This window comes from Helicoverpa armigera, chromosome 22, assembly GCF_030705265.1.
Source record: "Helicoverpa armigera isolate CAAS_96S chromosome 22, ASM3070526v1, whole genome shotgun sequence".
NCBI lineage: Eukaryota > Metazoa > Arthropoda > Insecta > Lepidoptera > Noctuidae > Helicoverpa > Helicoverpa armigera.
Window position 1 is genome coordinate 596,285 of NC_087141.1, and position 27,858 is coordinate 624,142.

Genomic DNA, 27,858 nt, shown 5'->3' on the forward strand with positions numbered 1-27,858 from the left:
TCCTTTGTCTTCGATTAGCTTTCTGTGGGATCAATTGAGGAAGTGGCCCCTTATTTCAAATCGGGTAGTCACCCGTTATGCCCCAACCCGTTTTGCCCAAAAGCACGTTTTAAATTTCAACTACCTTAACCTTAAAATAGTAAACAAGGAGACCACTAAGTATTCACAATTAATAAACATATAACATGCAAAATGATAATACAAAACTACGAAAACCGTATCTTGCACCATATTTGAGTAGTCAGCAACAGCATAATCCGATTTTTTTTAGTAAACTCTGCAAAAAACTTTTTTTACGTCTTACCGCGAAAACGCTCGCTCTAGGCACGCGAGCCAACTGACCGTGATCGGCGAGGGGATAGTGCACCGCTCTACACTCACAGGTTCACACTAAGACCTATAATATACGAATGGCAAAGCCTACCCGTTTTAGGAGGGGTACCCGTTTTAGGAACATCTCCCCTATCCCAGAACTGTTGAAGATTAGTGGAGCCTATACTACGAATGAAGTGAGTTACAATACTTTCTACGGTCACGCTGAACTGGCTAAAAGTAACATTGATGATAAATAAAACAGAGCATTCACGTCAAAATGACTGTCAAACATTCCCGAGATCAAAGAATTAGACCGAATTGATCGCTTCATTGATATCGTGTTGAAAAAATAAAGCACGTTTACTCAGTAAAATTGAGATGTATCAACATTTGACATGAACGACCTTAGTCGTTAAATTTCCAGGAATAAGTGTACCTCAAAGAACATAACAGTTTTTGCTGTGTAAACGTTCTTTTGGCATCGTAAGTGCGGAAATGTGGTGCATTAAAAATAGGTGAGAGACAAAAGGTCAAAATGTGATCTTGGCAATGATTACAAACATTTTTCGCTAGTGGAGCGCGTTACATGACGCGGAGCATCTGTCACACACGACATGCCGAAAATGCGGTCGCAATTTTTAATACCTGGAATTACATATTTTCCACAGGCTGCAATTCGCAGTCATAAATTTTGCGACTTATATAGATAAATCTAGAGCTTGATTTAATTTGCGAGTGTGTTGGATTAAAACTATTTCGCGGCACAATGACGAGTCATTCATAGCTACACATTAATCCTTACTAATTATGCAAGACGGGGAGCAAAGATGTAAAATGGTCGGTCACAAATCGCGTCCGAACTGACAGCTTAAACAACCCATCTTGTGAGACAGATCCCTGATATATAACTCGGGGTTTGCTAAGGAAACGTGTGTAATTAATTACGACGAATAATACGTCAGGATGCACTTAATTTCCTATTAAACTGTTGTGAAAACGGTCCGCAAAATGGCGCCCGCGATTTGGCGCGCGACAATTTTGATCTTTCGCTGAAATGCTCGTATAGTTTCCGTTGAAGTTCGGACTAGATTGTTTTTATAGAGCTAGTGTTGAGCGGCCATATATTGCGTTTAGTTAAGTCTCCGCAAGACACGCGGAAGAGTTTGAAGAGGCGCCACTGTGTTATCCCCAACTGCTAAGTGCGAAGTTATTCTAAACATAGATACCAATTAAGACCGCAGCTCAATTAATAGCGGGCAACATTGTGCAAATCAATCAAACACTCAGCGAAGATCGCGTTCACTCGCGCGTCGGTCATCAATCGCGCTGCCCACATCATTATTTTGCGTTGCGGCGACAATTCGGGTGCATTCTCGATCACATTTGCGCGAAAATCGAAACGTTTGAGAGTGAGCGGTGGGCGTTGACGCAGCGACGCAGCGACGGGCGCGCGACGTGTTTACGAGCGACGCTGCGACCGCGGCTTTATTAAAATAATTACCCGCGCGGTCGCTTGCTTCACGAGAGAATGGCCTGCTTTTACTCTTTTTCTACGTATTGTTGGCGAATTAAGACCTTTTTTGGATAATCTGTGCAGATTTGGAACGCGTTCGATTAGCATATTTTTCAGTTTTCAATGTTTTGTATGATACATGCTTTGTGCGTTAGATTCTAAGTATCGAATAGCTTAGATAAAGATAAGAAATATCCATTACTTCTAACAATCTACGCATGTGGTCTAAACGATTCGTTCGATTATTTATCGCCAACATTAGCCATTAAAGCCACAATTATCAATGAGCGTAATCAATTAATAGTTTGACGACAAAACGACGAGCAATATAATAAGCAAGCTCGTAAAACGTCTTAGTAACATCATCATAGATGAAAATAGTTAACCCCGATATTAGTCTGAGGCGAATCCGCGTGTCAAATGATATACATTAAAATATATTTGTCTGTTCACAACAAAATTATTGCAACGGAACGCTTAATAACAAGCGCTCTTGATTGCAATAATTTAGCGACATCTTATTTTAGTTTGGCTATTAAAAGCTAATTGTGTTAAGGACTATGAAGCGAGTCCACATTATCTGAATAAATTATGTGCTGTTTGAATGTAATGTCAACGCGTTGCAGTTTCATAGATATTTGACATTTCAGGCTGAATATTTTTGTATTCCATAGTCAATCTGTCAAATAAAATAAAAACGGAGAAAAATCTACAAAGCAATTAAAATTACGAATAAAATGGAATTATTACTAGATCATTCTCCTATTTAGATTTCAAGAATGTTTATTTGGTAATTAGTTTTCTTATTAGCACAATAAATAATGAATAACGAAGTATTAACTACCTACCTATTTACTTATTTGCCGGCTTTTAAAACATTGTGGTTCTGTTAAATGTTGATAAATGAACTACCTATTAGTATGAAGTTTCTTAAATTTTATAGACTTGAGTTCCTATTAACTAGACAAAGACAAAAGGCAGTTGTCTCGCCCGTAAAGTCATTTACGCGTTCAGCCGTAACAATTACTTAGGTATTATTATCTTGGACAGTCGTTTAGGTATAAAATCATAAAGTATATAATGAGACACGGTATTATAATCATAAATATGCCCGTAAAGAGGTCTGATTGCTTCGTCGGAAGCCATCAAAGCGGCCGCGGGACGACGAGCATTCTTCGCGAAATAATTTCTTGACCTCTACACTAGCTTACGCTACTCGGCGACAGATGGCGTTACGTACACATTGTTGCGTGCATACCGCACTTTTTTTCAAGTTATTTCTGCTTAAACGTTCTTAAACGAGCATTTAGTTTTTCAAAGGTGCTTTCTAAGTGCCCGTCGCGAAACTTTTTGCTCGAAATGTCCTTTGTAATAATACTTTAGCGATAATTGCGTCGTAAATTAAACGTTTGTCTCAGTCATCGTAATTTCATAAGTGTTTGTAAGATGCGTCCAGTTTATGTCACTTTGTGCGTAGCCTTGTCGTTTTCTAGTAAGTTTGTAAACATTTTTTAATTCCGCGCTTCACCGCAAGATGGCGCCACACGGCGTATCTCGAGTCGTTCTTTGTTCGGATACACGCCAATGAGCAGAGTTATCGAAACTTTGTGAGTCCAAATTACAAGTTAGGATTAATGAACAAATATGTCGCCAATTTTATTGTCATTACGAGCTAATCCCTTTCGATCCCTTCGATCCCGGCGGGTGTTATCGGGTCGGGTAATTATTATGTGATTATCAACACGAATTTTCATGTTTCAAAGTTTATGATTTATGTGTTATGGGTTCGCTTGTTAGCTACTTTTAGTAATACGACCTCTTTTGGGTATTTGTATCGTTGAGGAATCGATTTAGCCGCTTATAATGTATTTCTGCTACTATGTTCAACAAATGCTGTACTGTGTACAAAAAAAAAAACTTTTTACGAATTTCGAATTTATATTTAATAGCCTTTCAGTTTCATTTCAGTCACATCAATTTTACTGATAGAACTATATTTCGTAGGTGGAGACATTATAATTGTGTCATTTTGACTAATGTGTTTTGAAAGGTATTTGTAAAATTCTTAAGAATTGCTATCGTATCGAAATTTTTATCATAAAGAATTCCCAAATGAAAGTTGGCATGATGACAAACAACAATATGGAGCATTAAATTTTCAATTACTTTGAGCCTCGTCTTTCACACGCATTATTGCAAAATTCCATTCCAAAAAGTCTTTAATTCAAACTTTAAAAGTAATAAAATATAAGTGAATTGAATTTAAAAATAGAACACATTCAAATTGTGAGGCGCGTTCGGTTTAAAGTTAGCGAGTGAAGACGGCGAGTCGTGTCCGTGCGCGCTCGATGGCCTGTCCGCGCGCATTACCGCCCGGCTAATACACTTGCAGAGTTCCCAACTCCGTTCAGTTTTAAACGCCTTTGACAGTCCCCCGTGCGGGCTGCCTTACGTGACCGCCGCATCGATAACTTATTAGCGATGCGTTTATGTGAAAGGAAAGTTTACATCTCAACTTTGATGGTTATTGGTAGAAGTGTGCCGACCTAACTTGTAAATACTTGGCTTTAAAGCGAACAACCACGACAAGGGACAAGAATATTGTCGAGATAATTATTGGCTCATTAAATATAATTGGATTTAATTGCTTGCTGTAACCAGAAAACATTAATTTGCAATTAATACGAACTATAAGTTAAACTTATATCGTGGTATTTGATTACAATTTAGTATCGAGTAAATATTTAAATAACAACAGTTACAAAACTTCAAGTATGGAGCACCTATTGTGAAACAAATCCCGAACATGCAAAAGCACACAATTGAATATTAAAATTTGCTTAGCGTTAAACTAAGAGCTGTACAAGGGGAGTTTACAGTATAGGAGCATCGAGGACGCTTAACTTCGGGCATAAAGCCTTTGGCGGGTGTCCTGTGCCGGCCGATAGTGGCCCATTGAAAATAGATTTTCACGCTACGCTTGAAATGCTTTTGAGAGGCCAACTTCGTCCAAATATTGGGATCTCGAAATTCTCTGCGTGTATCCGAACGACGTTAGTCCGACTCGTGTTCTATTTTCAAACGCCTTTTTGGTAAAGTTAGTCATTGATTTTGACGTTTAAATTCAGAGCGGCGCTAATTTATGACGACGATATCGGTTTTTTGAATAACGTTTTTTATTTGACGGCAAAGATTAGATTAGACGAAATTACTTGAAAAACTTTGCATTTAAATTAACGAATTCTAAAGCATTTATCTTAGAAGTGTTGAAACTTAAATGTTTTTGATAAGACATTTCATTTTTAAATGTAAACTGGAATCGCTCGCTTTGATTTAATCACGTAAAAAAGAGTGTGCACTTGATTTACTGGCGCACATATGAAACGCGATACTAATCTCGACCAATAAGCTTTTAAATCGATTTTAGTGATCATAAACAACAGACGTCTACGTTATAGCATTTCGTCACTGAACCGTACAAATAATAAGAGCAATAATTACGACCGCCATTATTAAACTTAATTGGAATGAAGGATTATATGAATAAAGAATGTAGCTAGCTTACATCGAAGTTTAGTGCCCGTGAAAAATAATATAATATTATTGTGTTGTACACTCGATATATGACGATAGTTTACGAATTTATTTTCATTGGTCACGTTCGGAAATGGAATTTAGTCACGACACCAACGTGTATCGGTTTTTAAACCGTAAAATTGGTACATCACTTATTTACCTGTAATTAGACCGTGTAATCTTGCTCAGAACATATAGTAAATATAAAGTTTTCTTGTAAGTTTTGACTATTAATTGATCAAGAAAAATGTTCCAGTATTTAACGTAATTATCAGGTATAAAATATAATAAAGATGTTTGATTAAGACTGCGTTATTGAATATTTTTTTATAAGTTAGAAATGGAAATTAAAAAAAGTTAATTATATTTAGACTTATGTACGAGTATGTAAACGAACAATAAATTTTATTTTATTCTGTTATTAAAACTGGCATTTATCACAATATTATTGCTTCATATAAACCTTGGGCGAAATGCAAAAACTATCGATATTAGAGCATGGGTACGGTTTTACGGTTTTTACTCGACAGTTTACGGTTTTTGCGCACTTGGGCCAAAGGGTGGAAAGTGAGTGAAGTTAGTTTTAATTGAACCGCCATTGTTACGGCGCGTGCGACGTTTATCCAATTATTTTTATGTTGTGTCGACTACTGAATATGCATGTAAAGAAAACTTAACTAGCTAGATAAGCATAGATACCTATGATTTAAATAAACAGCAGTTCTTCATAAAATAGGGAAGTACTTTGCGTAAGTTGATTAGATATAAAATGATGAATGTTTCATATTATTTTTCTTAAGATATTGCGTGGTGAAAACATGATTCGTAACTACGAACCTCCACACTAGAAAACTCTATGGTAGTTTGACAGCAAACGTCACAATATGGCGGGAAGGTCCTATTCTTAATTCAAAGTACAGCCTACATTGGCGCAACATGGCTGTCGCGTGTGAACGTCGAACAACAGTCGTTTCGCAACGAACGGACGAACGGACATTATGCATGTATATCGTGGGAACTGGGAAACAGCCGACACCCATAACGTTAGGCCGAAATGATACGTTGCTGCTTACTACTTATGTAACAGTATTGACGTTATTGTCTGTCTGTCTGTGAGACTTGAGCAATGACAGCGTTTGCGAAGACAACTGCTTTTGAAATATTCTGCCACCGGTTAAACTAACACACTTATTTTCTGTCAATCAAAGGGAACGTAGAAACAACTTTCCCGTCCCAATTTTGGTCCGTACTGACCATTTAAACTCTCAAAAATAATTCCCCAAAGAATTAAGCTAGTTACTTCAATCTAATAAGAAAGGTCCGATCGGAAAACTATCTGCAATCGGAAGAAATAGCTTCCCACGATAGCTGGCTACATCGATTACGTATGTAGCGTGACGGATGAGCTATCATTACTCGTTACTCGCGTCGGAAGCTCAATGTCTCATTAAATATCAATACGAATACACTACCTACATAAAAGAGTTGAAGGAAAACAATGGCTCGTTGTTTTCCTTTCGACGAATTTTCGCGAACAAACGCAATCCGCTAAAAAGTCCAAATGCATCCATCTTCCTTGCATAATAACCCCATAAACGTGGCCAAAACACCAATCAGCAATAACCAGAATAGAAAACGAAAACCGCACAACATCGCAGCGAAATAAGAAAACCGTAACCCTTCCGGAATTATCTGAAATTCAATCTATTTGAGCTCATCCCTATCGATGGGGACAAAGGCTAATACAGAAGAGTCCATTGTATTCGCAGATTTATACTTTGTCGTGCATTGTCGTTAATGTGTACACAGCCTTACAATGAGTACGTTCTTTTTAATTCCACCGAATTTCTGTGCTGTCCTTATTAAGTGTATACTTTACGGTTGTAAGTCTGATAGGAATAGAGACTGTCAATAGCATTCTTTCTGGTTGATTTCAATACCACAACCGAACAAGATCAGATTAGTAGTAGATATAAGTTTGAAATTAAACATAATGCTTGGTTATCTTATACGCAGGTATGTAAGCGTTCTATTCAGTAATGTTAAAGTTTGGGTAGTAACGTGTTACTTGCCATGCAGCTATACAAAGCGCTCGAGTGACAGTTGCAGTTGCTATGCTATGGAACTGTGGACGCTATCTGGCGGCAGTTCGCAAGCGCCTAGTGCGTGTCCGCTCCGCTTTTCCATTTATGTAACAAATGGACTCGTATTTTCGAGATAAGTTCTTTCAAATTATCTGGCTAGTACAATTGTTTCTACACAAGGTCAATTTTCTCGAAGAGACGTACGCGAGCTTAAATCTTCTGTTTGAAGTTATTAAAAATGATGCAAAAGTAAAAAAGATTGTAATTTGAAAAAAAAAAAATACGAAAATAAAAATTTGGCAATCAAGATGTTTACTTGCCCATTGCCTTCTCCAAGTGAGCAGTTCCTGATATGTCCGCACGCGACAGGATTCAAGGACAAAGGAATAGGATTAGGAACAGGTCTAAAAGGAACAAAACAAAATAAAATAATAGTGTTAAAAAAACAAAAGAGTGCGGAACTATGTGAAGAAGCTTCGAGTGCGTTCTAAACTGTTAAAATAAAATGTCAAAATTCTAATTTACCTAATTCGTGATTGACCACGTTACGCAATGAATGATCAATATTCGCGTATAAAGTGATTGACGCGGAAAATGTAAACATCTTTTGTAGTCGTAGGCGAGTGCCGTGATTGATGACTTGTATTGTCAGGTAAACTTGACAAGCTCAGATAGCAGCGTCAAATGCTTCAGATGAATCGTGTAAAAGGAATTGATGATCACGGCCGACGTACCAAACATGATTATACACATAATTTTGTCGCAACTAGATAAGTATCTGCGAAACGAATTATATCACTTTTGGTACGTTCAAAGCTAGAGTAAGCGTGCGAATACCAGCGAATCTGTTTAATAAAACACGTGGACAGAAGGACTTAGATTTTGCAAGTTTGCTTTGTGGTTTATATCAACGAGACTTCCATATTCCATATGAAAACTCGAGCACAAAATGTAATGATACAATGGTATTCGCATCAAGCCTGTTTGGGGACACTCAACGACGTGATTTACTCAAAATTTCATACGCAACGTACGACGCAAATCCCGCAATACAAACTAATCAGACGTGAATGTGCTAGAAAAGTACCTTTTTTAGGGATCAGTGACTTGAGCAGCATGATGGCGGCCTCGTCACAGGCCCACGCGTGCATCTTCCTGTAGGAGTCGCGCCCCTTCTCCGTGAGCTTGTCCCAGGGCTTCGGCTTGGACAGCAGCTCCGACACGGTGCCTTGCGAGAGCCCCAGCACGTACTTCGCGAACAGTCTCTGGCCGATGTTGTGCACCGAGAGCAGCTCCCGCACCCTCCGGCTGATGTGCAGCGTGTCCAGGTTCGTGTTCGCGTACTTGTCGATGTTGTATCTGAGCATCTCCTGCAGCCGCGCCTCCATGGGGTCGCCCTTGGGGATGAGGGAGTCGCCGAGGCGGCCGACCAGCGCGCCGGGCGGCAGCGGGCCCATGTCCTCGGCGAACCTGTAGGTGCGGTGCTCCTCGAAGCGGAAGGGGCTCGGCGGCGGCAGCGGCAGCGGCGTGGGGCCGTTGTTGTTGTGGTGCGTCGTGTTGTTGTTGAGCGGCGGCGGCGTGCTGGGCCACTCCTCCACACCTGCGGTGAGAGCACGGTTACGCGGGAACACGAGGAGGGGACGCAGGACTGGGCGAGGGGCGGGGGCGGGGGGACAGGGCTAGCACGCACGCTCGTAAGCGTCGCAATCTTTCGGCAACGGCGTACGAATGTGTAATGCGCGCGCGGTGTCTCTCATGTCGGCATCATGGCATGCTCCGAATTCTAAAGCCTAAGTTTGAAACGATTACGCGCGTCCGTGAGCGGCATGGCTGAGGTGGTGGGAACTGGATATTCCTCGTACTCCGCGCGTTTTTTTGCGAATTGTTGTTTTTGCGGACAGAAAAGTGAAGCGAACACGAACTAGCTACGGACATACACAAGGAAACATCGAACGTGCATTGCCGCGATCGACTTCCAATGTTGGATTCGACGGTGAGGCGTAGCATCCATCGCGACAAGACATCACTTGCTAATTTTGCTAACATAGCATATGACGTCATGATTCACGATAAATGCTAGGCTTTCAGAAGCATTCTAAGCTGAGTGTAGGCAACCCAGCCCTAAGCTGTAGTCCACCAGACGACGTGACGTACCTGTGTCGCGTCGCTCGGCGCTGCGCTCGCGCTCGGCGGAGTGGTCGCGCAGGGAGGGCGCGCCGCTGGGCGACCGGAGCTCGGGCTTGCGCTCTAGTGACCGCTCTCCGCCGCCCAAGTCGAGCGCTCGGAGCATACTGAAACAAAACAACGATAATTTAGTATTACAAAAAAATATATAAGAATTTTCTAGAAAATATTGAGTCTGTTCTTGGTGAAGTTAGAAAAAGTAAGTCTCGAAGTTCGCAAAATTGAGCAGTTATCATTAAAAATGGGTAAATAAAGAAGCGTCCACATGACTACCCTTTTCATGTTCCCCAAATTACCGAACACCGTAATCGTAATTAAAACACAATCCTATAGATTACGCGATTGTAATATAAGCTTTTAATTATCACAAGACGTCGGGTCACAGTTCGATTTACCCCAATAAATTGGGTCAAAAGTGAATTGATTAAACAATTTCCAGGTGAATTAATTAAGTATTTTAATTAATAGGATGTGCTGGGTCTCTATTGGCAATATTCCTTTAATAAATTTATTGAGATTGGGCCGCTTTGAACGGTATCTTACGGCTATTAAGAGATAAGACCCTTCGTACCTGCGCCGCTCATTTATTGCTATTATTTTATGTGTATTTAAGGTAGCACAGGTTTCTCAGGGGTTACTGCTTGGGTTATTATTTATTAATTATGGCAACTATTCGAAGATCTCGTCGAAGATGGAGACCATTTTGATTTTCTTTCATGATACCAATGGCTTATCATTGTTCAAATTAATATACCTACGTTCAATGAAATCTAAGCGTTTACACACCATTAACTTTTGTTTTATTCAAACAAAATACAATAATTAAACAAAGGATTTATTACACACATTTTTATTTCAATATTTTAATGACAATACGAATGACGTCAATGTGCAATTGTTTAATTGTTTTCCTACGAAATTATTAACAATTAAACTAGCAACGATTATTACGATACATTAATTAACAGTTAGTAATAATTTTATATACGAGCTATAATTACTTTCAAAAAGATTATGGAAATTGTTATTACTATGTGAATGCTAATACTACACCTATGACCTTTCTGCACGTGTTGAAACGCCTAATTACCTATTAATTAAAAATTGCTAATATCAGTATACCATTCCTAAGCCATAAAACTGTTCTCATACCGCAAAAAATGAGAATATATGTCACTTTGTTCGGGACACTCTTTCTAATATCCCAAAGGTAAACGGAGGTACCAATAAAACTATCAGCAACATATTGTTAAGATAAATTACGACACACGATCAAACTCTCAACAAATCGATCAACTACTCTAAGAGACTCTAGACTGATCGATCAACTACACAGACAATTCGATCAGTTGCTCAACTAGTGGTGGGATACGTCGGTGTTACCGGCACAATAGGGTTGCACCTTAATTACAATTTAATATATCGGCAATTAAATCGTTGATCGGTATAGTGCCCAATCTGGGAGGTGTTGGGAACTCATTCCGTAAGTGGGAGGTATTATTTATACGGCTTTAGTTGGTACTCAGCGTCATATAGGTGTGTGTTTGTTTGTATTTTGATAAAGTTTTTGTGATGAATAATTTAATGCTGAAAGATAAATCTTTAGAAGAGGATTTTTAGTTGGGAAAAAGCAAGTATCTATGTACTTTGGTTTCTTCTGGATGAAACTAAGTAACCAATTTAGGCATAAGTTTAAAGAAGGATGGGTATTGTGCACCCATGAAAATGCAAGGAAAACCAAAGGAAAAACTTAGTATGCAATAAAAAATCTAAACAGTGAATGCGATGTACCTGCAATAGCTAGCAGCTTTGGTTTTTTCAAAATGGCGCCATAAGTTCTCCAGTAATGATAGTTCTTACAGCAATAAAGTCTGAATTTAAGGGATTTTCACATGCATAGATAATAAGCAAACGTTGTTATTTCGACGATGATATTGGATCACTTGTTTTCGTGATTTTAAAAGAAAGTATGATGAAAGGTGAATCTTTGGAATTAAGCATTCATCTTGATATTTAAGGCTGTACAGATGAAAGCCTTTGCCCAATTTCCATAGACTCAAGTAACGTAAAAGATGAACTTTTTTTTCAAAATTTTCATCGTTCTAAACGTGAAAAGCTTAGAAACTCTCACAAAATATAAACTACCTGTACAAGGAAGACGGGTAATGTTTACGGGGGTTTTAATACTGATACATTATAAACAGCGATGACACAGTTGGGAAGTGACGACATCTAAGCTTCGTGGCGTAGAGTGGCGTGGAGGTTTTATCAGTTTCTTGTCTATGGTCTTGTGTCATTATTTTGAATTTGGAACGTTTTATTTTTTAGGTAAGGAAAGGTTTAGAACCTCATTGCTTTGAAATGTTATAAAGTTTTACCATGTTAAGTATTAATACTGGTATGAAAGATATATTGAAAAATTGCTTAAAAATATTTCGTGATCTGCTCAATCCCTTTCCCTGTTCTGTGTAAAGCCTTAAAAGCATCTTTGTCTTTGGCCAAAAGCCTTCAGTATAAGGCGTGTACACACTGAATATTTGATGCGTCGAATGTAACCGATGTGCTCTTACCCTAACTTTGAATTAATTAGTGTGTTAACTTTTTAAAACATTGTGTTTTTAGTCTTTGAAGAGTTCGTATCGTATGTTTGGGGTTAACTTTGATTCTATGTTACTTGTTTATTGGTACGAGACGATTTTGATTGGAAAATAGAGTTACTTAAAAATACACTTAGTACGAATTACTTGAAGTGATTAACAGAGCTTATTTATGCTTTCTCTTTATTCCGGCTCTCCCAAGAGGTTTTTGTCCCGCATTGGTAAAAATGTGAACCAATAATGACTATGCACAACACGAAAAAAGACAGTAACTCTTCAAGACAATTTTCAGCTTCAATCGACAAATATCCCGCGAATGACTATCATATTTCAAAATCTGTGACAAAATGTCGATTGATCACCCCCCACACTGTTCAACCCTTTAAAGGGAATATTTCAAAGACATATTTCCAAAGGGGTTCCTGCAAAGGGATGTTTCAATATTGATTAGCGAATTACGAATTCCTGTCGAGTTCTTTACCTTGTTTTATTGTGCTGTGTCATTGGGGCTTAGCGCTCCCATCACCGATACTTTACGAGATCATCTTTTGCTTAACAAGACTTAGATAAGTCATCCGAAATACACGTGACTAGGAAAAAATGGCGACATTGAACCTCCATGGTCGATAGCGTAACGCAATTGTATTCAAATTCAAACGTGGAACGTGGTGCTTCCATCAATGTCTGACAATCGGCGTGACGTCACGCTGCAGTATCATCGCGATCGCCGATAACGTCGCCCCGCCCCCCCGGCGCTGACCAATCACTGATCGATCGGTCACCGACGCCTTCACGAACCAAATACTTGAAAATCACGCAAACGTTCATTGGTTCCATGTTTAAACTAAGTCATATTGACACAAACTTTCCCGCTCTCAGATATGTAGACACCAAACTTATGTTGTGTCAACACAGTAAAAATCTTAGGCCCGTCGGACATTCTTTATGGCTTCAAAAGTCGTCGGGCCACGTAAATTAGTTGATAATTTGTGTGCGACAGTGTTAGGCTAAACTTGCGTTAAATGTAAGACAAACACCGCCTAAGCAAATGAGAACAGGTGTCTCCGACAGCCTCTCATATTGATATATATAGGGACAAACACACCTCACATAATATAAGAGAATGTTTCTTTGAAATTATGTAAATCTTGTGTGCTTAGATGTTAATTAAACACGAGATAACCGGCCCCAATCTCTATTTGAGATTTTTTTAATTTCATCTTTGACGTGTCAACATTATGCCCGTTGTATTTGGGTTTTGGGTAATTTGAGTTTATTTTAATTATAAAGATACTTGCGAGAATCTCACGATCTTGTGTGATCATGATTAGAATTTGTAATTCAATTTTTATGACTTGCCTCATGTAAAGCATACAATTCGTCTAGCATTTCAAATTGACGTTTAATTTCAGAGCGCTAACCTGATTCTATTACCAAATCCAACAGATTTAATAAAACCTCCGTGGGTACAAAATCCTCAAAGAGCCACAGACAACAAATAAATCGAACGTAATGACGGCGGAGGCAAGTTAAGCGGAGATTTGGCGGGAACCGCGTTCAGAAATCAATCCATTGCGCCCTCCATTGAGCTTTAATCTTCAGGGGCTGGCTATAACTTAATCCTTACTTGAGAACCGGAATAAATAAGCAATAAACCAGTGCAGGTGCTTCTATGTTTATATTGGGAGTTATAGATCTTATAGGATTAGAAGTTATCTTTTGTTAAAGGAAGGCGAATCATGGGAAAGACACCAAATGTCGAGTCGCGTGCTGCCGGCAATAATTGAAATGGTGTATTTCGTTTATTTTTCTATCATATTGTGTCGTGTGGACTGATAATGTGTCTGTTACGAGCTTTGTTATTGGGAACACCTTGTTATTGTTTCTTGGATTCAATTTTCGTGTATTTACCTACTTTTGAACAAGTAGCTTCGAAGCTACTTGTTCATGTCGTCGTCGTCTTTTCGTCTCTAAGATTAAATTTATCATCTATCCATGACCTTACATTCTTATTAAAAAAAAAAAATGCCATAAAATGTTCTGCCAACATGATGAACAAGCCTGCAATTCTCACGTGCATATCTGACGATAAACTGTTATATATAACTCCGTCCCAATTTCCGATTTCCCGTCGTAAACCGTAATCGATCGACGTTTATAAAGTTAAAAAAATAACACTTTTTATCGTGTTTGCACAGTCTTGATTTTATGTCGCGATGTCGGCGCGTGTGATGTGATCTTTGACGGCGGATCAAAGGCGCCGCCCGTATGACACCGTATTGGTGCACATTAAACTCAAAACATCGGTTTTGGGATGTTGTTGAGATGTATTATTAGACCGAGTGGGTCTTTGTGATGTGGCCATTGTAACGTATATGCACTATATGCAACGTCTTTATTTAACTTTGTTGAAGCTGAAGAAATTATTCTGTGAATTGCAGTTTGTTTCTCACGTCCATAGAAGGATATTTAACAAGCCGCCAGTCTATTTTGGGCTCTCTACGAGACATATATTCTACTCTATACACCTTACTTTTGCAATCAGGCGTAGTTAACTCACTAATCTAACCAATACTGTAACTTTTCCTTCAACTATATTGATAAACTTAAACCAATATACGCCGTATTCACTTAGAGGCATCTGCACCTTGTCTGACACCTGATGAGAAACTCCGAGAGTGCTAATTAACGTTATCAGCAGGTGATAGATGGCTGAAGGATGTTGACTGATCGCTTGATTACGATATTAGTTCGTGGGAACAGCCATTGAAGGCGCATCCGGATAAACAATGGTTTTTGGGAGATTTGGTCCTTTCTAATGTTTAAAATACGGAAGTAACTCTGTCTCTCTGTCCACAATAACTGAACTGATTCAAATGATATTCAGAGATAGTCTAGAGTCTGAGAAAGGATATAACTGTCTTTTTATTCGGGTGCGATACATAGTTTCACTAAAACGCTTGGTGAAACGTGGGGAAAAGCTAGTCACCTAATACAGGTTCTGCAGAACTTCATAATACTCAGAATATTGGTAGAAATTGCCAGAATTGACACTCAAATATAAGACTACAAGAAGTTACGTCAGTCTATTGTTTCTTAAACAAAACGATTTCCCACTCATCCCACTATCGCGACAAAATATTAACGTCCCTCGATAATTCTATTTATATTTCCCACTGATCCGACAGGAAAATAAAAAAGTCACCTTTTAAAGTTCTCAGGGAGCGATTTTTGTATCAATATATAGTGTAAACTTAGGGGAGGCCGCTAAATTCCTTATCTCGAACGTTTAGCGTACTGGTGTGAGGTACAAGGGACCGCATTCAGGGGACAAGTGGTTTTCGATATGTGGCGAACAAAAAAAACATGTTCGGACCTCCTCAGTGAGTCTGGGAGCCGATGGGTGTATTCTATTTACTGTCCAACGTTTACCAATGCCGTTTGGGTAAAGTGTGTTCGTTTTACGACTCCTTTCGTCAAAGTACTTTGGCTGTTACAATAAATTTTAAAGGACATGCCTTGATATAGTTTGTATGTAGTTACTTGACAACATAAGTGCCGAAAGAGGAAGTATCTCGTATGACACAGACGGTACCAAAAACCGCGGGCGTCAGATCTCAAAGTGACGTCTCAATCCTTGTTTGAAAAACAACATTAAATACTGGGAACTCCATAAAAGACCCTGTGGGTGTCGGTAATTAACTGGTACTTGAACAAGCTGTCTAAACAACTGTGACAGTGCAGGCGGGCTGTGTGGCTCGTGTTTATGATCTAGTATTAAGAACTTATTGATCAAAAACTATTTGAGAGGTTGATGAAATCCTTATCTATGCCACGATAGAGCGATAGAACCGATTTAGACTAAATTTTGTCATGTAAAACTTGCTCCTTACATGATGTTTGTCAATCTATATCCATATTCTGAATCGCTGCGTTTATATTTGAGTCCCTTTTGGCCACTTTTACATTTGGAAGCCGGCTTTTTCTATCACCAGAGAGGTTTTAGTCGAAAGGTTCAAGAGACAGCTTAATTCTTCCAATCCTTTACCAGCCAACGTATATAAGCTACATCATAATTGACTAACTATTCAAACAGAGCCAGGTAAAAGGCGCCAGCTTATCTGTCAAAGGTGCGTTCTCCAAACAACTGCGTTTAAACACACAATGATACATTGAACATATGTACTCAAGTGACATTAAGTTAACTGGGATTATCATACCGTTTCTAGCTTTTCTGTTTGTTCTATGGCGAAAGATTTAATCCTTTCTGACGGCTGATAAGGTGCCTAAGTTACTTTCTACTTTAGATGGGCCTCTAAAATGTTTGCTAAGAAATGGAACGTTTATTTGTTTTTGGTTAAGAGATGCAGCATTTTATTGGCCCTTGATTATGTGGCAGCCATTTTGAAACAACTATTGTTTTGACATTTGACATGTTATATTGCTGTCATTTTTGCTTTAGGAGGAATCACATTATGTAAATCCAATATTATGTCCTATTGAGTCATGATTTATCATAATGTAAGTCTTTTCTTAATTAAATAAGGAAATGCAGCAAAGTTAAGGTGCGTGGTGCCAAGATCAGTGCGGTACCAACATTCAAGGCTTGTTGAACAAACAAACAGACATAATCTGTGTGCAGGTGAACGACCGAGATACGCCTTATCAAGTTTATTAACACCACCTCTATTGTCCACGTTTTCAACTTTTAAAGGATGTCGTAAGGATCTTGATAAAGGGGAATCGATTCTATAGAAACCGATGTTTGAGTTTTAGTATTTTGCGGTCTTTTTTATTCAATATCTACTTATAGAATTGTAGGTCTGTGACTAAAAGTATTCTAGAGATGTTTGATGGTTTTTGTAGCGTTAGGTTCTATAAAGCCTCAGAATATTTTTCTGCGTTCTTTCCAAGTGAAGTTTGTGTCTAAGATAACTAAAGCCTTATGAGTTCATAACTTTCAACTGAATCTTCTAACTTAAAGAATGAGTTTTCAAGATTTGAAATCCCACATTTTTTAAAAACAGTCGTCCCAAAAAATCAGAACGACGGATACTCACCTGATTTCCCGCTTAATGTCATCATAGTCTCTCTGCGTATCAAGCCTGGCTTCAAGCCGGGCTATGTGCTGCTTCTTCTCGTCCAATCGCTCCTCCAGCCGCTGCAGCTGCTGAGCGTGAGCTTCTTGCAGCGCTGTCAGCGATGCTTGGAGACGGCGGACGTCTTCTACTAGTTGTGCGATCTGGGGAGAGGAAAATGGGAGTTAGACTTTTTATTGTGGCAGATTGAAGGAGGACGTTTGAAATTAGAATGTTGGGGTTGAAGGAGGTTAAAACCTATTTGGTCGATTCTAGAACTCTTGTATAAAATTGTATTTTAGACTATTATCCAATGGGTAACTGGGTTGAGTAGTTCAGAAAGGCAGTCGCTTCTAATAAAACACTGGTACTGAGCTGCATCCGGTTAGATTGGAAGCCGACCCCAACTTAGTTGGGAAAAGGCTCGGGTGAATGATATCCAATCAAAAATCCTTATAAAATCTCAAAGAAAAGATAATTAACAATATTCAGGATACTTTTAATGACTAAGTTCAGGAAGCAATCTAAATGAAATAAGCAGAAACTACATGATCACGTAACCATTTCAAATTATTACGTACGTCTGAAACAGAACTACCAACATTAAAATAATAACATTACAACATTAAAAATGTCGCCAGAGGAGTATTTTCTAAAGAATTTAATTGCCATATAATTGTCTTATGTTATCTGTAGCCACAATAAAGGCATCTGTAATTATGTAGATCAATCTTTCACGATAAAGATGGCGGATGACGTTTTTTTTATAATAAAGTTAATATTTACTATTGAAACTTCGCGTTTTATTTGGCCTAAATTAGTAGTAATATTAATCCTTTTTATTGAAACACGCGTGTAAATGTAATTGCTCTCTGTAACTTAATAGCTTAGCAACATGTCAATTAATTATGTTCGTACCTACGCAATGATTACGGATTTTTCTTGTTACCGAGTTTAATACCAGATCACAAAGAAATATACGATTAAAATATTAAAATCAATGGACTTCGAACGTTACAAAAGCAAGAAAACTTAAAACTATTCACATTTCAAGACAATTGACGATCTATTCATGAAATCAGCACCTAACAAGACGGCCGTACGTTTAGCCCAAGTTATTTACAGTTTAAAGGAATTTGAACCTTGTGGTGTTACAATAAGGGTTAGGTAGTTGTTTGAGAGTGACGCTTGGATGATTCTCAGCATGTTATTAGTCGACCTTCGGAAGATATCAATTGTTGGCAGTCAGGTGGGGCGTCGCGGCGCCCGAGCGTGAAGATGCATATCATACGAGTAGATAGATGCGACGGAAATCACGGCCACCGCGTGACCCTGACTGTGTCTTCACGATGCTTTACTGTAGGTCTTACTTTTGAGGATTTTCTAGTAATATAATGCTTAATTTAATATAATTTTAAGTAGGGTTAGAACCATAGATAGGGTATTTTTATCGGCAAAGGATTTTGAAGTCATACAGCCAGTCATGTCAATTTGACAACAGTTAAAGAAAAATATGTGGCAGCAATATTATACACAACAATTCAGGAGCTGAAATTAATGACTAAGTATGAAATGCATTAAAATATCGTTAATTAGGTGTGAAGTGAGGTTATTATGATGCAAGTCTTATTATTATACTAAATACTTTATAACGATTATACAGGATATATTAATATTCGAGTGAATTCTTAGTTACTTATACCTAAACAAATAATGGTTAGAATAGTAATTAATTAAATTGTTTAAAATTGTCCGATGCTTTTTTCTCGTCTAGACTGAAGTTTTAATTAAGTTGAATGCATAACGATAAATCATTTGCCTTTTGTTATATCGAACAAAAACAATGAACAATAGTTTTTAGTGTTTGTTTTTACTTTAGAACTGTTCTAGAACTTATCATGTAAAAATCACCTAATTATTATAACACCTTGACATCAATATCTTAACATATCAGCATTATAATACTCCAGCAAATATCTTTTGACGTAGGTACTTTTAGAAGAAGTGTCGTAAATAATCTTTAACAACCGGCCTCTTTAGTAAAAAAACTGAAAAATAACCTTCAGACATCATTACGATTGTACTCATAATAATATAGAATAACTAATGAGAACAAATGAAATATTTTGACATAGAGAACGCGCTAATAAAAGATGGATGCCAGTATATGTCAAGTTGATTTTTCACGGCATTTTTTCGTTTGTTTATTGACATTAAATTTTTTATTTGATATAATTAATTGTATGTTTTATTATATGTCGAGTTATTGCAATTTTCTTTCTTTAATTTTGAAATAAATATATTTTTAAGCGGATGGGATGTTTTCAGGGCTCGTCATGGTCAAGTAATCCTTCACGTGCCCATAAAGGGTATGTAAACATTCAGAATAGAGTAGAGTCACCATAAAAAGTATTAGCCGAAACGAAAATTTGGGCGGACGGCACCGCGAGTAATTATTGTCTTAATTCGAACCTGCACTGACCGCTATTAACTTAGTTTTAAGTTATAAGCGGTAGCGGGATCTAGGAGATGACGACTGTATATTTTTTTTTCTAGAAATTGATTCAGAGGTAATAATTGGCAGTTTTGTTGTAGATAAAGACGAACCTTAATTGAGATTCCTACAGGATGGCATATATTTTTGATATATGAATATTAGAAATGGTAAAAATATGGTCTGGTATTTCAGTTGCGGTGTGTTAGTGTCGATACGGGATAAAATTCCTGTTTTTTTTCCTTGGACGTAAGATCGCTGTCCGCCTCCATCTTACCCAGCATCCAAGGGTTCCTTCAGCGAAGGGTTAAGGGTAACCCTCGCACAATTACCTACAATCATTACTATGGACAATTATGTTTTCGACCGCCGCCCGTCACAGTTTCAGCTTTTTATTGAAGTCTACCACATTTTTAGTATAATTACAGCGTGGCCGCCGGGGTCTGTGATCACCCCACTGTGACGTCGATTAACTCGAATACCTCTCTCGTGCGGATCGTTTAAAAAAGACCTTTTGCCCAATTTGGTGAGATTTACATGTGTTAGCAACTTTGTTTGGACTTCTAGATGGGATTTTTCGGGACTTCATTTGAAGTAGTTGGTAGTTTATTCGTTGATTACGCGGACAGTTGCTAATTTGCTTGACTGTTGATGACTGGGAAATGGGACAGTTCATTTAAGTTTTATCTTCTCTATACCTTCAAGTGTCATCGTTGGGGTTGAAAGCTGAAGGAAAAATAGTCAGGCAATTAATATCAGAGCGTGTAACAGTGACACAAGCCACACAGGGTGCTGCGTGCGTCGCTTCACATTCCTGGCTGGTTCCTTCCGATGCAAATGGTCGGCTCTCGGGCCATAAATCCGCCACCGTCCCCGGCGGTTTATCAGACGTGCTCGATTCTACCTTACACCTACTTTTATATGGTGATAATATGCGCACACTTATTTATGGCGCTGATGATACTTTGGAAGTAGAAAAAGTCTTCATAAATGCTGGTATTACCGACTAATGTTCGGTTAAAAATGTTACGTATTCTAATACCCAAACGAAAGCGAAAAGTACGAAACAAGGATGATCAAACAGCTAGTCAAAAGCCAATCCACAAAATTGAGCTACAAAGGACCGAACTTTTTAGTCTTTTTCTCAAAACCATAACCTCTTTCATCGAAGATCGATGGAAAAACAAAGATGGACGACCACGATTGTCTGAAGCTCAATAAAGTAACAAAACAGAATCAATTTGGAGCACAATGCGTCAATGCAGCTCAATCACAAAGGAACTGATGACAGACAACTGAGTAAAAAAACCTAATACGCCATTTTGACGTAGAAAGAGTTCATGTTGCGATCTGTCAAAGTGGTCAAACAGCTTAGGGGGAGTATGCACCCAAGATATATGGGACTAGTCCTGATTTGTTCAAAACTTCGTGCAACTGCCACTGAAGTAAAAAACTTATCTTTTCAGTACTATTGTGAGGAGGTCGTATCCTTCAGAAAGTGCTACAGTTGATTTTATGACACCATATCTGCTTAACATATCAGAGCATTTGTTTTACCTGCAGTGTCCCTCAATGTCAGTCATTTTGATACAATGTCGCAGCAACGAGTACCTGCATGCGGTGCATTTACAACCTTTTCATTACCTGATCAAAGATTAAACCAAGAACTCCATGTCCTAATTCTTCAGTGTCAGATGGTCTGCCTACCAAATCGCGAATCGTCGGAAAACATTTATTAGGCCGACGTTTAAGCGGGAAAATTCAAATTTCGAATTCGAACGCGCGAGTAATACCAACTGAACGAACAAAAAGACGTTCGGAAAGCTTCTACGGCGGGACGGCCGTTTTTCTTTTTACGTCATCTATAGTCTGTCTAGTTTGACGCGACGAGTTTCGTTTCGTTTCAAAAAAGATGATAAACGACGCGAATGATTGAACAGTTGGACGCGAGTTTCAAAAAGATTCATACTATCCGTTTATTACGTGCTCTTCAGCTGTCATCGCATCTATCGGAATTAAAACGAACGAATGAAAATTATTATTTTAACGTATTGCACGGGACAAACATTTGTGATTCATAAATATTCACATTTCGGCAAATGCTTTTACAGTAACAGTTTGATTGACAATGAACGTCGCGATCATCAATCAGGCGTCATATCGAACGTGCGCCGTGAAAATGCTAAAAATTAATAAACACGGACAAGCGCGAATTGTACAACATTTGTATTATTGTGTGGGCGATAGGGTCGAGTTTGGCTTGGTAATTTGTATTTAGAGTATATTTTAACGGGCAAACACTGACATGGAACTTGTCCATGCACTTTTGACATGATACGTCGGTGGCGTTCGGATAAACATAGCGATGAATCGTGATCATTTCGATTATTACTTTTTCGTCGCTGTCAGTTCATGTTTGGGAACTTTAGCGCGGAGATTCTGTCAGTATTAAATACTAGATAGTTTTTAATGAACCGTGTAACGGACGTGATTAACGTTGAATGAAGGGTATTGTGGAACGTCGGGCGAATTTAAGACTCGGGATTGATAGGGTTATAGCAGCTTTTTGTTCTATTTTTATCTCAGGTCTAGCTTTAATGAAAAGTTTTACCGAATTTTAAAAAAGCTTTGTATTTTGTGAGGGATGTCAGTTTATAATTCTGTCTGACATCCAGACGAAGAAGGCTATCTAATACGAGGCCTGTCAGATTTCAGGGATACTTTTTATTGACAAATCCAATTATCGTTTGAAAACACGAGACAGACACGCCGAATGCAAAGTGCATAGTTCTCGGTTTTGAGTCGACAACGAAATGAAGCAATTATAAGTTGTGGGAGCTCATTTATTGCCTGTCTATCGTTCGCGTTATAAAACCGAATGGAAAACTAAGTTTTGCCTGTTGTGGTCGGGACGGGCGCTATTGGGGTGTCGCTGTTTTGATTTCGATGATAAGTTTTGTATGTGGAAGTTATTGGTACCGATTGTTCCAGGTTCATCGGTTCACGGGTTTCATGTTAACTTTATCGGAGCGAGACTTGTCGGCGTTAACATTTATTGCTGTTGTACTTAGATTGATAAGTGGTTTGGATTTTTTTTATAAACAACAAACAAAAAACGATCGACAAATAAACCAAACATAGAGCCACACATTTTCAAATTACGAACGTACATCGCACGCTACCAACCTCACGCGACTCGAAAATAACCGCCAATTACGTTCAGACGTCATTCGGGATTAAAAGAAAAATATCTAGAGAAACGTGTTTCTTCCGTGGCGAGGGTAGTAGATCACGTGGGGGTGAGATATCTAGCCCAGATTATTTTGAGAAACGGCCTGCCGGGGGAGGTCGGAAAAAATGCATACCACGGATAAAATATAGTTTCGTGTTGCAATTAAAATGGTTTGTTTCGCGGTGAGGTATGGGGCCTTTTTTGTGTGTCTGCATTGAAAGTGTTTTGGGTGTATAATGTTGTGTGTCTTTTGTGAATGTTTCATAGCTGTACGATGAAGTATGATGATAAAAAGGGAAAAGTATATTTTTCAATATATGAATTGAAAATCAACTTTAAAACTTAATCTACGCTATCTGCACTTATTTTTTCCTTAAGAGTAATACCAAATAGGCCACAAAAAAAAGTATTAAACACCGCAATCGGAACTCCAACCTTCGTGCTGCAACGAACAGCTGATGGCGAAGCCTCTGCATTCTACCCCCAAAAGGCGATAATTATTTTAATTTATAGTTACGTATCGCCCGTTGCTATCACATTTATTTTTCAAGAATCCAACCAGTTCGTGTGATAACGTGTTGGAGGTAAATCGGGCTTGAATTTAACAGAAATGCTGGCTCATCGCCGATGTTTCTACCCCTTGTTGACTTTTGATTTGTATGTTTTATTACAGGATTTCTTCAAATTCTGTAGTAACACTTCCAAAATTACTCTTTTATACATAATAGTCTAATAGATAGTATCTATAAATGATCTATTGCCATAATGATATAGAAGAACTATTACGCTTTAACTAGCTTTCAGTTCCCAGACGATCGTTCAATCCCAGCATATTCGAATGTCGTCCTAAAGCGTTCCGTTCTCGAATCACGTCTCAGCTAATCGGAACACGTTCCGATTCACCGGAACGAGCCGGAGATTGACGAAATTGCGCCTGTCAGTGATACCGTGTCACTCCGATATGTCAAACTTGTCAAACAAATGGCGCGGGAAAATTGACGTTTCCAATGTAATTTTCTGAAAGCTTCCGGAATTTTACCGCCATTTTTAATTTGACTCCCTCTAATGAACACGTATGGGCGTCATAAAGAACATAATTTGATAATACGAAGACGTAGAAAAACAAAAAGGAGCTAAAATTCGATATTAGCCATTAGTAGATTCGGAGTTTTCTAATTAGACTAAGCACACAAACGAAATAAAGCATTAAGGAGTTGTGCAAATAGAATGGAAGAAGGGGGAACGAGCGCGGATGTAACGCTACTGGAAATGGACATTGTGTGTGGTGAAACTTAATGTGAATCGTTGCTAATTGGCGCTTTAGATTATTCTTTCTACTTTTTTATTTTATAAAATTCTTGTTTACTAAATCACGAAAAAATACCTACATTTGTTTAACTTGGAAAATTATGTAACATTGCCTGAAAGATACCAACCTGGCAATTTGATTGGTACTTACAAAGTACGCTTCCTGATAGTCCTCAAGCGCGCTTACAAGAAGCTTTTCACATCCAGTAGCTCTATATACCGGGTCGCCCGTATGCAGCCTTCGTAAGCAAATAATATCACAAGATAAAGAGAATGGAAAACGATATTTTGTTTTGTACTCGACAAATATTCGTTAATTCCCTTGTCTATTAAGGACTACCATTAAGTAATTAGTAGTTTGTCAAAGAATATTGTATAATACGAGATATGAAGGAAATGTCTAGTTATAGATGGTCATAGAAGATTTTCTTCATAAAAACTTTGCCTTCATACATTACATTGTATCATCTTAACCCACTTAAACCTATTGAAAAGGGATGTTCCACTAAATCATTAGCCATAATTACGGTATTCTGATACGAGACAATATCAACCTTGCTTGAAGCACCTATTATACTAATCAAGGAAGTCCCGTGTATTTATATTGTAAGATCGTCACCTAGCCATTGTGAGCGCAAGGACAATGCACGTTACCATTGTGATGCACCTAATTGTACTCAATTGTACTCCATATCATTTGTATGACAGTTACAAGGCAACGAGTTATGTGCTTAAGGTTGATTATTGATTGGCAAGTTGGGTTGTTACGACTTATGACCTTTTGGTGTTGAAGTAATCTTGGGATGAAAAAATGTAAGAGAATGTTTGTAGTGAACAACTGCAATACAAAGTCCTTTAATTCTATAAAATAATTAAGGAGTCTCAAGCTAAATTATTCCATATTAGTACAAAAGTATGCTCCAAAAGAATGCGGTCATAGATTAAAATAATAAAATTGTAGCACAGATACTAAAGTCTAATATTGTAAGAAATATTTATATTATCGCATAGCTCATGGGCCCCGGTCTCGTTTTTACGCAAATACCGCCATCTGGCGGCGGTCGTCGCGTAATTATAAATAAAATTGACATTAATTACGAGTCTCCATGTTTTTTCAAAGTGGGTTAGTAATTTCTAGAAAATAATTCCTTTTAATACGAGAAAAGGTAAATGCGTGTAATGAAACGCAGTTATTAAATGTTGATGCAATTATTATAATTTTACAAGATAGAGATTAATGTCGGAGAGTAGTCAGGCATGCAGGCCCGACACTCCCAACTATGCCTTCTAGCTAAACCACAAATAAACAAGCCGAATCATATTTTGAAATATTTGTTTTGAACTACAAATAAATTTCCGATATCTAAATTGTTTTCTGAAATCATTAGTCAGTTCAGGAAAATCCTTTCATAAAAAACTTATCTTTAATTAGCGGAAATACCATACCGAGATTAAAATAAATCCGAGAGCAACATTGACAAAAACATAAATCACGACGACATTTTATTTTTTCAGTTCTCGCGCCATGTTTGTGTTAAATGCCAGTCTACATCTTACTCTATGGCCCGAAGGAATTATAGACAGGTTTGCTAAAGAGCGGCCTCTTTGCTACTATTTTGTGCCATAATTATATACTTTGAGCGTTTTAACGAACTACCAATGAGCGTGTTTTATTTAATAATTGTTTATATGAATTGCAGTTTTTGTAACAATTACTGCCTCTGGTGTAGTTCTACCAATTACTGTAATAACTTAGAAGGCAGTTTAGGCTTAAAACACTTTAATGTTTACTTGTCATTTGACGTAACAAAGATCAAACACTCCCTTCAACAATAGCATCCATACTTTATAACTAAATGAAAATACGAAAACGTACTTACGTCCCCCATGCCATCATACATAGAGACACATTAAAAAATCAATAGCAAAACTGCACGCTCACAATTAAGAAGTCCTCTGAGTCGAAACATCCCTCAAACGTCATGACACCCTTACACTACAAACAAAACATTGGTACAGTCGCCAAAATGAAGGATAACCTTTATCTCAAAGGAACAAGGTTCGGAATTGCCTGATGGATTGTAAAGAAACGGTAATGCGAAGAGTTATCCGGCCAGCAAAAATGTACGCTTAGCGGCGAAGCTAAGGGAGGCAGGGGCAATTTGGGCAATATGCAAAAGTTGGGCGGTGGGCGGAGGGGGGTGTCGTGATTAGGCCGTGTGTGTCGATGCGCATCTTATGCCCGCATTACCCTTTCGTTTTCCTTCCGATAGCTGCCTTTGTGGGCCCCTTTAGCTATCTGTGCAGCCGAGATCATACGATACCAATTTTCTTTTGACGGTATTTTTTCGAGAGCCATCGATTAAGAACGGATTTTTTTCGCAAAGACTTTGTGATATTGAATTTTTGATTTATTTTAATGGATAAATTGCTGTTGTGGGTGGACGATTTATGAGTAAACGAGCCCTTTTCGTCAAGAGTCGAATATTTTTGGGCTCTTGTGCTTTTGAACTTTTCTAAATATAAACATTGGGTTTTTCGAAGCCTTATTTATTGTAGAAATGTAACAACTGTCAACTTATGTTTATGATTAGTTATTAATTGTCAGGCAGTTAATTATTTCGATTTGAATGGCTGAAGTTTTCCCTCTTAACGTTTCAGTGAACGTAACCGATATGTAGCGACAAATAGGAACACTCCGGGTTCGATTCCCGAATCAAGCCCATTAGAGCAGTGAGCCGTCACCGCTACTTACTTAACTTACATCAAAAGTTAGTTGAAAACTGACACAATCGACTAAAATGTTATACCCATTAGGAAAATCGACTACACTCGGTAAGGGTGAACTCGTTAACACACTTTCCAAGTTTCTCATCGAAAACTACCCCCGTTTAGACTACCAAATACGTTGAGGACAAACTAATAAACGTGAATGTTTAATATTCCGAAATCTTCCCCCCACCGCCCGATTTCAATACGAGTTTAAGTAATATCGGATTCTGGCATCGCGTTTTCACGTACAACGTTGTAAAGGGAGGAACCTCGGGTAACGCCATTCTTAGCAATACGCCAACAGGAGCAGACGTTATGGACTATTCCAAAGAGTGATTTCCCTTGAAACCAATGTAGCATATAAATACCATTATTCTGAAACAATTCACGCTTTGGACCGGTTCCGTTGTTCCGAATTGAATGAGGGTATTCAATAAGATGTCTGCGTACAAACAACTTTTGAGATTTTGTATATTTTGAAGTGGAAACTAAGTTTGTTGTGTTCGGAAGGCTTCGCGTTTTAATGGGATTATAGATATAGAGAAAGGACAATGCTCATGAAGTATGAGAAAAAAACCCAGGCCCGGCGCAAAAGAAATGTAACTCAAAATATAGGTAAAAATAAGTAATTAAATATTACATAGGGGGCATTATCGAAATCAGTGGCTATATCTGTGAAATTGCTATTCGAATTTTAACATCTGC

At 38.2% G+C, this 27,858-nt stretch overlaps 1 protein-coding gene across 8 annotated transcripts in view; it reads right to left on the reverse strand.

Moving 5' to 3' along the window:
* The window catches only part of LOC110371746 (homeobox protein cut), a 131,750-nt gene that overhangs the window by 10,058 nt on the left and 93,834 nt on the right, over positions 1 to 27,858 (reverse strand). For 7 of the 8 annotated variants that reach the window (XM_049843410.2, XM_021328118.3, XM_021328116.3 and 4 more), the window contains 3 exons: positions 17,330 to 17,511; positions 9,643 to 9,779; positions 8,576 to 9,088 (listed from right to left, as the gene is read on the reverse strand). In XM_049843410.2, the coding sequence (XP_049699367.2) occupies positions 8,576 to 9,088; positions 9,643 to 9,779; positions 17,330 to 17,511 (832 nt within the window). The remainder of the gene's footprint in view (positions 1 to 8,575; positions 9,089 to 9,642; positions 9,780 to 17,329; positions 17,512 to 27,858) is intronic. The other variant, XM_049843411.2, reaches the window with a different exon arrangement.